Source organism: Coregonus clupeaformis, chromosome 6 (assembly GCF_020615455.1).
Source record: "Coregonus clupeaformis isolate EN_2021a chromosome 6, ASM2061545v1, whole genome shotgun sequence".
In the NCBI taxonomy this organism is placed as follows: domain Eukaryota; kingdom Metazoa; phylum Chordata; class Actinopteri; order Salmoniformes; family Salmonidae; genus Coregonus; species Coregonus clupeaformis.
The window spans coordinates 29,884,472-29,898,414 of NC_059197.1; the positions used below are offsets into that span (position 1 = coordinate 29,884,472).

The 13,943-nt window shown below is 48.0% G+C and overlaps 1 protein-coding gene across 1 annotated transcript; it reads right to left on the reverse strand.

Moving 5' to 3' along the window:
- Nucleotides 1-6,275: 6,275 nt before the first annotated feature.
- On the reverse strand, nt 6,276-13,515 carry LOC121567587 (SLIT and NTRK-like protein 3). The gene is made up of 3 exons (XM_041877754.2): nt 13,413-13,515; nt 12,781-12,872; nt 6,276-11,098 (listed from the first exon to the last, which is right to left on the reverse strand). The coding sequence occupies exon 3, from the start codon at nt 11,046-11,048 to the stop codon at nt 8,364-8,366; it is 2,685 nt and encodes an 894-aa protein (XP_041733688.2). The 5' UTR covers nt 11,049-11,098; nt 12,781-12,872; nt 13,413-13,515; the 3' UTR covers nt 6,276-8,363.
- Nucleotides 13,516-13,943: the final 428 nt, after the last annotated feature.

The window sequence follows — 13,943 nt, forward strand, 5'->3', positions numbered from 1 at the left end:
CATCTGTGTGTGTGTGTGTGTGTGTGTGTGTGTGCGTGTGTGTGTGCGTGTGCGTGTGCGTGTGTGTGTGTGTGTGTGTGTGTGTGTGTGTGTGTGTGTGTGTGTGTGTGTGTGTGTGTGTGTGTGTGTGTGTGTTGTTGATACTAGAAGTGCTGTGTGTTGCCTGTGCTGAAATGCCTAGGGGCCATCTGTCTCTCCCCCACTCCACCTCTCCATCCTCTGCTTTAGACTCTCAACTGTGTTAATTTGACAATTACATCCTCTTTCAGGAACAAAAGGAAGACAGAATCCCTTCTTTCTCCATGTGGCAGACCCTCGACAATCCTCTGCTGAAGACTCAGTGTGGCGACATCCCTGTCTAAGCCTGTTTTCTCCTCTCTCTCCCTCTTCTCTTCTTCCTCTCCCTCTCTTCATCCTCATCTCTCTCCCTCCCTCCCTCCCTCCCTCCCTCGTTCCCTAGCGGTGTCTCTTATCGTGTCTGTGCTAATTAAGGGTTTTGAAAGGCCCAGGAACAAACACACACTTTCAGAGCACAGGAAAGCCTGAGTGTGCATAAACTGCCTCGAAACATATACTACGTGACCAAAGGTATGTGGACACCTGCTCGTCGAACATTTCATTCTAAAATCATGGGCATTAATATGGAGTTGGTCCCCCCTTTTGCTGCTATAATAGCCTCTACTCTTCTGGGAAGGCTTTCCACTAGATGTTGGAACACTGCTGGGTGGACTTGCTTCCATTCAGCCACAAGAGCATTGTTGAGGTCAGCCACTGATGTTTTGGGTGATTAGGCCTGGCTCACAGTCCTTCCAAAGTCAATTAATTCCAAAGGTGTTCAATGGGGTTGAGGTCAGGGCTCTGTGCAGGCCAGTCAAGTTCTTCCACACCAATCTCGACAAACCATTTCTGTATGGACCTCGCTTTGTGCACGAGGGCATTGTCATGCTGAAACAGGAAAGGGCCTTCCCCAAACTGTTGCCACAAACTTAGAAGCACCGAATGGTCTAGAATGTAATTGTATGCTGTAGCATTAAGATTTCCCTTCACTGGATCTAACGGGCCTAGCCCAAGCCATGAAAAACAGCCCCAGACCATTATTCCTCCTCCACCAAACTTTACCGTTGTTGCTCCTAGATGTTTCCACTTCCCAATAACAGCACTTACAGTCGACCGGGGCAGCTCTAGCAGGGCAGAAATGTGAGGAACTGACTTGTTGGAAAGGTGGCATCATATGACGATGCCAATTTGAATGTCACTGAGCTCTTCAGTAAGGCCATTCTACTGCCAGTGTTTGTCTATGGAGATTGCATTGCTATGTGCTCAATTTTATACAGCTGTCAGCAACGGGTGTGGCTGAAATAGCCAAATCCATCAATATTAAAGTGGAGTCCACATACTTTTGTCCATGTAGTGTAGCTACAAAAAACATACAAACACACACACATGTGACACACACATCATCATGCAGCAGAACAACACAGACTAGTACAGACTCAGACAAGACCAGCTCAAAAAATTTCAATCAATTAACAATAAGTCAATCAAACTATCCATCCAGCCAAGCAGGATAATGCATCGATAATGTATCAAGTGCAGAAACAGAACTAGCAAAATACTGTAAAGGCTCTATCTTTGCTTTGTTTCCCCCAATGATCCAGATATGGAGGAAGGCTGGTTGTTACAGAATGTTACAATACCACCGCTCTGATTCTCTACAGCATCAATGCAACTGAGCCAAGGCAGACATTTTGTGTCAATCAAATAGGGGACATCATCAATATCTTTACATATCTATCTTGGGATGGATTTGGATACATGTGTTATTGGAGGACAGACAGTCATCAATAGGGAACAATAAAATCCCTTCACCACAGCCCCCTCCCTCAAAAGCAGCTCAGCCACTCAGAACACAGGTTGACCACACAGGTTGCATGACTGGATATTGTGTTTGAAGACCATTCTGTGAGTTACAGCAGCAACATGTAGAGTGAGGTGGTGGGTAGAACTCTAGTTGTTATGCTTTTCTCCTGTCTTGCCGTGTCTCTCTGAGAAGAGGCTCAGGTCTTTACTGACGCCCTGGTGAAGTACAGGTTATACTAAACAATACACACAGTTGTTGCTAAGCGAAAGGTATTTTACACAAGGGAGCATTAGAGAAAAGCAAACAAGCACTTTACCTTCTTTACAAAGTCATATGATGAACAATTTTCCTCCTAAAGCCCAGATGTAGTTTCCCAATGAGTAGGGAGCATGGCTTTACAAAAGATATGAGATATGAGTAGGATAGCAATAGGATTTATTACAACATAATCAACAAGCGCATTTGTGGTCTGAACCAAACAGAGAATAAATTAAGCCCCAAAAACATTAATCAAAATAGTGGGCTGTGTCACCCTATTGAATCACAGAAATGTAAAGATGAATCATTATGAAACTATTTTTCTCATTTAAAATAAAAAAAATGCAGGTTTGTTTTCATCAAACAAAGTGCATGCAGAAAATTGCTGACCTCAATCAGTAGCCCATATCCCTCTGGTCAGAGAGGAGTTAGGGGGTTAGGTTGGGGGCTGGGGTGGTCAGAGAGGAGTTAGGGGGGTTAGGTTGGGGGCTGGGGTGGTCAGAGATGAGTTAGGGGGGTTAGGTTGGGGGCTGGGGTGGTCAGAGAGGAGTTAGGGGGGTTAGGTTGGGGGGCTGGGCTGGTCAGAGAGGAGTTAGGGGGTTAGGTTGGGGACTAGGGTGGTCAGAAGGAGAGGAGTTAGGAGGTTGGGGCTAGGGTGGTGAGAGAGGAGTTAGGAGGGTTAGGTTGGGGGCTAGGGTGGTCAGAGAGGAGTTAGGGGGGTTAGGTTTGGGGGCTGGGGTGGTCAGAGAGGAGTTAGGGGGGTTAGGTTGGGGACTAGGGTGGTCAGAGAGGAGTTAGGGGAGTTAGGGAGGTTGGGGACTAGGGTGGTCAGAGAGGAGTTAGGAGGTTAGGTTGGGGCTGGGGTGGTCAGAGAGGAGTTAGGGGGGTTAGGGTTGGGGCTGGGGTGGTCAGAGAGGAGTTAGGGAGGTTGGGGACTAGGGTGGTCAGAGAGGAGTAGAGGGGGTTAGGTTGGGGCTAGGGTGGTCAGAGAGGAGTTAGGGGGTTAGGTTGGGGGCTGGGGTGGTCAGAGAGGAGTTAGGGGGGTTAGGTTGGGGGCTGGGGTGGTCAGAGAGGAGTTGGGGGGAGGTTGGGGACTAGGGCGGTCAGAGAGGAGTTAGGGGAGGTTAGGTTGGGGCTAGGGTGGTCAGAGAGGAGTGGGGGAGTTAGGTTTGGGGCTGGGGTGGTCAGAGAGGAGTTAGGAGGTTGGGGGCTAGGGTGGTGAGAGAGGAGTAGGGGGGTTAGGTTGGGGGCTAGGGTAGTCAGAGAGGAGTTAGGGGGTTAGGTTGGGGGCTGGGGTGGTCAGAGAGGAGTTAGGGGGTTAGGTTGGGGACTAGGGTGGTCAGAGAGGAGTTAGGAGTTAGGAGGTTGGGGACTAGGGTGGTCAGAGAGAAGTAGAGGGGTTAGGTTGGGGGCTCGGGTGGTCAGAGAGAAGTAGGGGGGTTAGGTTGGGGGCTGGGGTGGTCAGAGAGGAGTAGGGTGGTTAGGTTGGGGGCTGGGGTGGTCAGAGAGGAGTTAGGGGGGTTAGGTGGGGGACTAGGGCAGTCAGAGAGGAGTTAGGGGGGGTTAGGGTTGGGGGCTGGGGTGGTCAGAGAGGAGTTGGGGAGTTAGGTTGGGTACTAGGGTGGTCAGAGAGGAGTTAGGAGGTTGGGGGCTAGGGTGGTCAGAGAGAAGTAGAGGGGGTTAGGTTGGGGGCTCGGGTGGTCAGAGAGGAGTTAGGGGGGTTAGGTTGGGGGGGCTGGGGCTGGTCAGAGAGGAGTTAGGGGGTTAGGTTGGGGACTAGGGTGGTCAGAGAGGAGTTAGGAGTTAGGAGGTTGGGGACTAGGGTGGTCAGAGAGGAGTTAGGAGGTTAGATTGGGGACTAGGGTGGTCAGAGAGGAGTAGGGGGGTTAGGTTGGGGGCTGGGGTGGTCAGAGAGGAGTTAGGGGGTTAGGTTGGGGACTAGGGTGGTCAGAGAGGAGTAGGGGGGTTAGGTTGGGGGCTAGGGTAGTCAGAGAGGAGTTAGGGGGGTTAGGGGTTGGGGCTGGGGTGGTCAGAGAGGAGTTAGGGGGGTTAGGTTGGGGACTAGGGGTGGTCAGAGAGGAGTTAGGGGGTAGGTTGGGGACTAGGGTGGTCAGAGAGATTTAGGGGGTTAGGTTGGGGGACTCGGTTGGTCAGAGAGGAGTAGGGGGGTTAGGTTGGGGGCTGGGGTGGTCAGAGAGGAAGTAGGGTGGTTATGTTGGGGGACTGGGGTGGTCAGAGAGGAGTTAGGGGGGTTAGGTTGGGGGCTAGGGCGGTCAGAGAGGAGTAGGGGGGTTAGGTTGGGGGCTGGGTGGTCAGAGAGGAGTAGGGGGGTTAGGTTGGGGGACTGGGGTGGTCAGAAAGGAGTTGGGGGGTTGGGTTGGGGACTAGGGTGGTCAGAGAGGAGTAGGGTGGTTAGGTTGGGGACTAGGGTGGTCAGAGAGGAGTAGGGGGGTTAGGTCGGGGACTAGGGTGGTCAGAGAGGAGTAGGGGGGTTAGGTTGGGGACTAGGGTGGTCAGAGAGTTGTAGGGGGTTAGGTTCGGGGCTGGGGTGGTCAGAGAGGAGTTGGGGGGTTAGGTTGGGGACTAGGGTGGTCAGAGAGGATTTAGGGGGTTAGGTTGGGGACTTGGGTGGTCAGAGAGTTGTAGGGGGTTAGGTTGGGGGCTGGGGTGGTCAGAGAGGAGTTGGGGGGTTAGGTTGGGGACTAGGGTGGTCAGAGAGGATTTAGGGGGTTAGGTTGGGGACTAGGGTGGTCAGAGAGGATTAGGGGGGTTAGGTTGGGGGCTGGGGTGGTCAGAGAGGAATTAGGGGGTTATATTGGGGACTTGGGTGGTCAGAGAGGAGTAAGGGGGTTAGGTTGGGGGCTAGGGTGGTCAGAGAGGAGTAGGGGGGTAGGTTGGAGGCTGGGGTGGTCAGAGAGGAGTTAGGGGGTTAGGTTGGGGACTAGGGTGGTCAGAGAGGAGTAGGGGTGTTAGGTTGGGGACTAGGTTGGTCAGAGAGGAGTAGGGTGGTTAGGTTGGAGACTAGGGTGGTCAGAGAGGAGTAGGGGGGTTAGGTCGGGGACTAGGGTGGTCAGAGAGGAGTAAGGGGGTTAGGTTGCGGACTAGGGTGGTCAGAGAGGAGTAGGGTGGTTAGGTTGGGGACTAGGGTGGTCAGAGAGGAGTAGGGTGGTTAGGTTGGGGACTAGGGTGGTCAGAGAGGAGTAGGTGGGTTAGGTTGGGGACTAGGGTGTGTGTGTGTGTGGGTAGGGGGGGTAGACAAACTAAATATTCTAGACCTTGGCCTAAAGTGATGCTACAGTTCTAATAATGAAGGCCTGCTCAATGTGTATACTCATTTGGTGTGTCTGTGTTGTGTGTGTGTGTATTTCCACGTCACACGGCCGGTGGTAAAGGGTTATATTCCTGGGTGCCAGCTGTATAACATGCCATTTAGCAGACGCTTTCATCCAAAGCGACTTACAGTCATGTGTGCATACATTTTTACGTATGGGTGGTCCCGGGGATCAAACCCACTACCCTGGCATTACAAGCGCCATACTCTACCAATTGAGCTACAGAGGACCACAATATATCCCGGGGTGTGTGTGTGTGCGTGTGTGTGTGCGTGCGTGTGTGAGTGTGTGAGTGTGTGTGTGAGTGTGTGAGAGGGAGAGATTGTCAAATGGAGGGAAACAATGACTATGATATAAACATGTCGTTTATAGAAGTGGTTAAAGTCTTGTACTTCTGATAACTAAGAAATCGCTAATCAACTCAGTAAAACATGTGGATTAACGATGAAAATGAGCTTCTTTTCAACATTAATATCGCTTCAAAATCACTCTACCTATCTCCTTATCTGACTCAATTACCTCCTTTTCTGACTCCGTCCCAACCAACAAGTAACATCTTAAAGGTCCAATGCAGCCATTTTTATCTCAATATCAAATCATTTCTGGGTAACAATTAAGTTTTCAATTAAAATGGTTGATAAGAAACAAAAATAGCTTCAAAGTAAAGAACAATTTATGAAGCAAGAATTTTGCTAGGACTGTCTGGGAGTGGTCTGAGTGGGGAGGGGAAAACAGAAAACTAACTGTTATTGGCAGAGAGGTTTGGAACCCTCTTTCTTATTGGTCTATTAACTAATTTGATGTCACCAGGCAGGCCAAAACTCCATCCCACCACAGCAGGCTGACATTTCAGGCAGGTCTTTTCAAACAGCTCTTACACTAAAAGGGCATGATCATAATTTTCATAATTTTCATAATTTTACAGTATTATTCCAACCTCATAGAGTGGAAATATATATAAAACACGTGAAAATCTTGCTTTTGATTGCACTGGGCTTTTAAATGAGGTGGAATGTCAAATTATCAATTGGTTTGAGTTGAAGGACATTGCTTGAAACCCATTTCCCTGTGACGTGTGCTCTTCCTCTTTAAGGCCATTCACAAATACATGATCGATATAGAATATCCTTTATATAACAATAACCATTATATTATCTGCACAGGATTAATATAAACTCTCCAATCCTACTGATCTCATTAATAGTACAAAGCAAACGTAATGTTATCTTGATGATTACTGTATTTAAATTTGACAAAATATATCAGACTATATTGAATAATGTGCAGGCCTAGTGCTTCATCTGGTCATGGATTCAATGTATTGCCATCTAATTATTAGAGAACAGTCTGGCGATGGTGTCGAACAGACCAGCAGTATAGTTAACCTGGCAATCTGAGCGTCCCTCTGTTTCCCTCGTGTGGACAACATTTGTAATGTAAATCTGCTGCGAATGAGCTTCAAGTGCGTACTGGAGAGTATATATCTCGTTCAGACTCGCGGTCTTTTCTAGATAATTCGTTGAACTTTCATGTGAAAACAGTAAGAAGTAAATGAGAACACAATGGTATATTTAGATTACCCATCGGACAAAACTTGATTCATTCATTGGCACATTTTCAATTCTGCATCTCCCAAAGCTGTGTTGCTCTCTTTCTCTCTTCTTTTTTTTTTTGTATCGCCAGCTACTATCGAAGTTGCACGCCTTCCCGACTCTAGCCTACCTCAAGTAGGCTACCATTGCACAGTAGCAGCAAATTCCCATTTCCTTGCCCACAGCAGCACAACAAAAAAATGTAATCAAGCCACTAGAGATTTCAATGTATCATTCTGCGATGCACAGACACAGCACAGTATAGAGCCATACCAAACACATTACCTCTACGTTCTTCACAAACGTTCCGTGGTAGCACCCCTTTCATTTGATTTAAGAGTTTGTTTTTGATAAGAAGGCTATACCAGACGCATATTCACTATACATTGATTTAACATTACCTTTACAATAAAATGTTCACTGAAATTACAGAATAAATATATGCACATATTTTCTTCAAATCTTTGTAAGAGAGAAAACATTAAAAGTGCCTCCTACAAAGCCGTTAGTGTCGATGAAATAATCCGATGGTTCTTAAGAAAGTGCGTGGATTTCCAGAAAACCTTGAGCGTCATCATATAATATATTCACAAATGTTATTTTCATCCTTGGGCGAGCACATCCTTGAGAATTGCCCCCAGATATTGATAGTAGTCCTCTTTAATAACAATAATGATAATAATATATAAAATGAAATAGAACACTGAACCGTAATGTGTTAGAGTATCTCTATTAATACGTGAGTGGTAGTTCTGAGCAAATCCCTCACCACTGCAATAGAGCGAGTGCATGCAGCAAACTGCAATTTATTTATTTTATTTTGTATTTATTTCCTACAAACTTAATGTGCACGGCACCCGGGCGTTCATATATCCACCTGAAAGATAGAGAGACAGAAACACGAGCCCAGCGGAGACATCCTGCTCCAGCTCCTCTCCCGCACAGGGTTACTCCACTCCACCATTTGAGAGCGCATGAAGGGCTCAGTTTGATGGGATATATTTTCGGATGTTGTGATTTTCCCGGTCTCTCTCCTCTTTCTTGTTCTCTCACTCTCCTCGGCATATAGACCAATCTGTTCCATATAAAAATAAGGGTTGATAACATTGCTGGCTACTCTGAAAAAAGGCACTTCATTGAATATCTGAGAATGGCCTTTCCTCCAAAGCGATTTTGGGGGAAATGTTTTTGTTATATAACATTTCATTTTAATATCATGCTGCTTTTTTGTTTCGTTTTTTATTCCGTGATTTTGTTCCGTTTGGAGTATGGAAAAGGGAGAGTGTGTGTTTATATGTAGCTTATGCTAAACTCCGTGTGTTAGAACCGATATGATTTCTCCAGTACTTCGAGGTAATCCGGCTTGGTTTGGAGTTTGGCCCTTAACTCGAGGTAATCGCTTTGGGAGGGGTCAGGGAAGCAGCCTTTCCCTGCTGTGAACAGCAAAGTCTCCTTGAGACATGCGTCCTGTTGTAAGTCCGGGTATTGCATACCGGGCGGGTGTGCATGTGCTACGTGCATGTCCTTTAGTTTCGGCACCGTTCCATACAGACAGTCTACGAAGCCGACAGTCGGCGTGGGTCTCTGGCTGTCAATCACGGTGGGACACAGCCCGCTGTTCTCGTGAAAACTCGATATATCCCCTGTATTGTGGTTTACCGTGACAATAGTGTTGAGCTGTGAGTTAGACAAGGCTAGGGTCCACTCCCTCTCCTTCTCTAAGAGGGTTCGGTAATTACTGTGGTTCTCTTTTGTTTCTGCAAACTGTCCCCCCTCACCCTCCCCTACCTCTCCCTCCCGGGGCTTGTAAATGGGGTTGTTGCACATCTGCGTCACAGGGTGAGGAATGTAATCATAGACATGACCGTGATTGTGGGTATGTGTGTGTCCGCTGGTTGGCTTTTCCAGTGAGCCCATGCTTCCACTGCTGGTCTGTCTCGGTGGATCCTCGAATATCCTGCACTGCATCTGGATTCCCGTCAGATCCACCTCAGAGCGTTTACGGAAGGGCAGCTTCTTCCGTCTCCGCAGGACGAAGGCGAAGAGGCCCGCCGCCACGAAAACCGCTGAGATGAACAGAACGAGAAGACTGAGGATGAGGACTGATAGAGGCACCGGCCCCCTCCCACCAGCCTCCACCAGACCAGAGCTACCGGTGATCATGTCATCAGAGGGGATGAGAGCTGGAGAGGGTCCGGACGAGTACTTCAGCTCTGGACAGATGACTTCAGCATCCAGCGACCTCAGATCCTTCCCAAAGGCAAAATCAGGGGTCTTACAGATGACATCACTAACCATGATGACAGAGGAAAGCTTCTCCATCCAGGTTTTGAGGGGGATGATGTCACAGGAGCAATCCCAGGGGTTCTGATGAAGGTCCACCTGGACAATGGAATGCAGGTGTTCTAGAACGCCACGCACAGGCAGGTACAGGAAGTAGTTATTTCGGAGGTTGAGTCGCGCTAGGCTGGTGCCTGCAAAGGCGTCGGTCGGGAGAGTGCGGAGGAGGTTGTCGTTGAGGAAAACAAGCTGAAGGCTGGGCATGAGAGAGAATGACGCCGGCTGGATCTCACGAATCACGTTATACTCAAAATAAAGATAACTCAACGTCTGTAAGCCCCGGAACATACCGGGAGTTAGCCTCTCAATGTCGTTCCCATTCAGATACAAACTCTTCAGGTTGGGAAGGTTGATAAATGCCCCTTCCTGGACGTACGATATCCGGTTATTCCCCAAGTGTAGTAAATCCAAACTGGAAAAGTTCCAGAAATCAGACCGGTAGATTTTCTGTATCAGATTTCCGCTCAGATAAAGTTTCTTGGCATTGAGGGGCCTGGGCAGTAGCTCTGAGATATTATGAACACCCTTCTCTTTACAGTTGACCGTTAGCCCCAGGTCGTTGATATGGAGGTTGCAGGAACATCCAGAGGGACAGATGATAGGGATGGGGGGACGGGTCTGGTAGCCAGCTATGGGGGGCTGGTTCAGGCCGGGGTAGAGACTACGAGGGGTTGGAGGGTTTTTGGTGGGCCTGGGCCGTTTGGTGGGTTTGACATGTCTCTCTTTGTACTCCACAGACGACGCTGTGTTGTGGAACGACGACAGCATGGAGGACGGTTTCGTTGGCCACATGTTCTCGTTGTTGAACGGAGACCGGGGGATTCCCAGTTTGGCCTCAATTTCCACATCTGAAAGTAACGGACAGAGCTCACTGCGTTTTATCTCACGTAAATCTTTCCCGTGCAAGTGGAAGGGGTACTCACAGGTGATCTCTCCGACCAGTGCGGTGTAGGGAACACGTTCTAACCATGTTTTTAGCTGAACTATATCGCATTCACAGATCCATGGATTCTCCTCAAGCTGTATCTCCATCAGGCTCCGCCCCACATATTCCAACATGCCCTTATATGGTAAAGTCTTTAACCGGTTTCCCCTCAGGTCCAGGTGTGTTAGTGACACCGACCTGAAAAGGTAGCTGGGCAGGACTGGTATCAGATTGTCATTTAGGATGAGCACTCTTAGTTTGTGGAGGTGCCTGAAGGCTCCGCTCTCTATTCTCTTGATGACGTTATAGTCCGCCTGCAGGTATTCCAAGCTTTCCAGACCCAGGAAGGTGTCATTCCGGAAAACCTCTAGTTTGTTCTCATGCAGGAACAGCCGTTTCAGAATTCCCAATCCGTTAAACGCTCCAGCGTGGATGTCCTGTAGTGCATTATTCCCCAGATTAATGGACACAGCATTGTTGAGGTGAAGAAAACTGTTGAAGTACAGCTTCCTCATAGAGTTCCTTTGCAGGTTGAGTTTGAAGGGCCGCGTCCATGTCTGGGAGATCTGACTGACGTTTGTAAATCCTTTGCTGTCGCAGTGGACGTGAAAGATGCCCTCTTTGACTTGGCAGTAGCAGGGCTCAAAGCAGGGCTCGTCGATCTCCTCCGAGTCCTCCAGCAGTGGGATCGGGGTTGTCCATCCTAAGGCTATGGTGCTCAGCAAGGTAACCCACAGCATCCTCACTGAGACCTGGGTAAGTCACGGCTATGGCAAGCCACTTCACAGCACTGCAACCATAGAGAAGAGAGAGGGAGGGACAGGGAGAAGGGGCACACACACACAGACACACAGAGAGAGAGAGAGAGAGAGAGAGAGAGAGAGAGAGAGAGAGAGAGAGAGAGAGAGAGAGAGAGAGAGAGAGAGAGAGAGAGAGAGAGAGAGAGAGAGAGAGAGAGAGAGAGAGAGAGAGAGAGAGAGAGAGAGAGAGAGAGAGAGAGAGAGAGAGAGAGAGAGAGAGAGAGAGAGAGAGAGAGGGAGAGATCCAGTTAGTATTGCTGTCTCATGGAAGGTGCACATGGAAATGATTGAATGCAATGACATTGGTGTATCAATGTAGCCCACTGACTATTTAGCTCATTACACACCAACCTAAAACAATTATACATCTCTCCTATTAGACCCTTGTTTAATTTCACCATATTTCCCAGTATGAGGATCTACCACTAGCCTAAGGTTGCCATAAATCAAACTCTGAGATGCTTATCTCAATGAATAAATGAAAGAAGGCAACAGCAGGGGGGCGTGAAGGGTGGAGAGGAGAGGAGAGGTGATCTCTCTGTATTTATACATAACATAGCAAACCTCTCCCGGTAAATCAGACACCGGAGTTCGCTGTGTTGTTGTGAAAATTAATGACGGTGTGGTTTCGGCAGATTAATCACACCATAGCGTGAGCTATACCCCCGTTAACCGAGGGACAGGGACAAAGCTGTCATCAGGGCTCAAGGCACGGACCAGAGAGAACAAGAGGACGTTTGGGCAATATGCGGTGTTTGTCAGATTAGCACCCGAACCCTTTCTAATCAAAACAACCTTAGGAAATACATCTAGCATGCTATTTGTTATATGGGTATAAAATCGAAGTGTCAACAGATTCCATATATCGTTGTCTTCGGGGCATCTGCCGGGTTAAATGTTTGAGAACAAATTGATCGCAAATTGCTCATAGCCTACCAAAATAAGATATGTTTAGCCTAACCTCCATATGTAAATATGATATCATATTTTGTATGAAAGCAACTAGATGAACGGAGATGACATCAGCCGCTCAAGGGTTAGAGAGAAAATTATAAAGTAACTCTGAGAGGCGCTGCTCTCGTCTCCGGCGCAGCCCACCTGCCTGTGCAGATTTTTTGTCTCCCCACACGTGAATTCCCTTAGCCCCCCATCCTTAGGGTCATTGTAAAAGAAAATGACAAAAAAGGAAAAACTTGTCATTTTTTAGGACACGTTACTTATGAAACGATTCCCTTACCATCACCTCCGTTCGTGTTAAAAATGCACACACACACACACACACACACACACACACACACACACACACACACACACACACACACACACACACACACACACACACACACACACACACACACACACAAACAAACACAGACACACTGCAATGAATAGCGCACTTTGTATGTTCCCAGTGCTCTGCCTCCACCATTTGGCTTGTATCACAAATCTATGCGCTATCCGTGGTGCTGAAATTCCATGGAAAACGCACAAAGCTCCTGCAGCCGCTGTCCATTAAACCGGTGGTGCTGAAATCAAACACAATCCGAAAAACACTAAAAAGAGAGAAAATTCGAACGTGACTCTTTCCGGTCGTTTAGCATTTCCACGTCCCACAGCCGGTGGTAAAGGGTTATATTCCTGGGTATCAGCTGTTATATCCCGGGTTACCTACTCAGTTTAATGGGATCCAACTTCACATCGCCTGCGTGTGTGGTGCCCGTGTAGCGGGGGAGGAGAGATATCCCGGGTGCCTTCCGTTACGAGCTGTTGAGAGATGGAGAGAAGGAGAGAAGGAGAGACAGGAAGAGATGCATAGGAATGAGCCGAACACATCCACACAGCATAACGCAACCAAACCCTGCACCTAGACCAAACCACAAGCTGTTAGCACAGGGTAACTGTATGAATAAAGGTTAAATTATGGAAACGATAGTCTATAAGGAAAACACAATGAAATTATAAATAAATAAATAGACAAAATATCTGTTGTATCTCAAAGAACTGGCAAACCCGAATTATGGAACAAACTGGGATTAGAAAGTCAACAGAAATAGAACCTACATGGAAACGAAAAGAAGCTGCTGAAATGCTTGCCAAGCGTTATGCGCGTGCTTTCGTCGTGACATCGGCTCGAAACAGTTGAATATTGGAAACAAATGCCCATTGATCAGATAGGATAGCCAGATTCCTCTGTTCCATTCTCACCATCAACGAGTCTGTTCCTTTCCCTCCCACGTCTGAGGCTTAGCTATATGCAACACGGATAAGCATTAAGACACACAGATTCACACACCCACCACTCACCTTACTTTGGCACTGCAATTTAACAGCATCCGGAAAAAAACGCCACTAGTTTAAAGATTGTTGGATCTCTCTCTCTCCTTCTCTGCCTCTCTTCCTGACGAGATTTTCCCGTTGCTCTCTCTCTCGCTCTCTCGCGCTCTCTCTCTCTCTCTCACTTTCTCTCTGTCCCTCGCTCTTTCTCTCCTACCGCTGTGGCTCAGGCAAAGAGAGAGAAAATGAAGACGTGATTTGAATGCAATGTTCTCACTTTTTTCTATCCACAGCTTTGCTTATGATGCAGGTGCTCAGCTTGCTTCCACTGACGAACGTTCAACAGTATAGCCAGGCGAAACTGCACTCTCCTTGGCTTAAGCTTCCCAGCTCTGTCCGATGCGCCAACCTTCTGTGGATCATAGCAAAGTCTATTTTTCGGCCGGCTCCTTTTTAAACGTCACGGGAAGGGGCTTTGAGCGAAGATAGAGGGAGCATCTAGCAAGAGAGCGAGAAGAAGGGGGGGGAGATGGAGGGGACGTTGGCGTTGGTTGTGGATGG

What these genes read in the sequence shown, in the direction of transcription:
- LOC121567587 (XM_041877754.2), bottom strand. Translation starts at nt 11,048, where the DNA reads ATGCTGTGGGTTACCTTGCTGAGCACCATAGCCTTAGGATGGACAACC.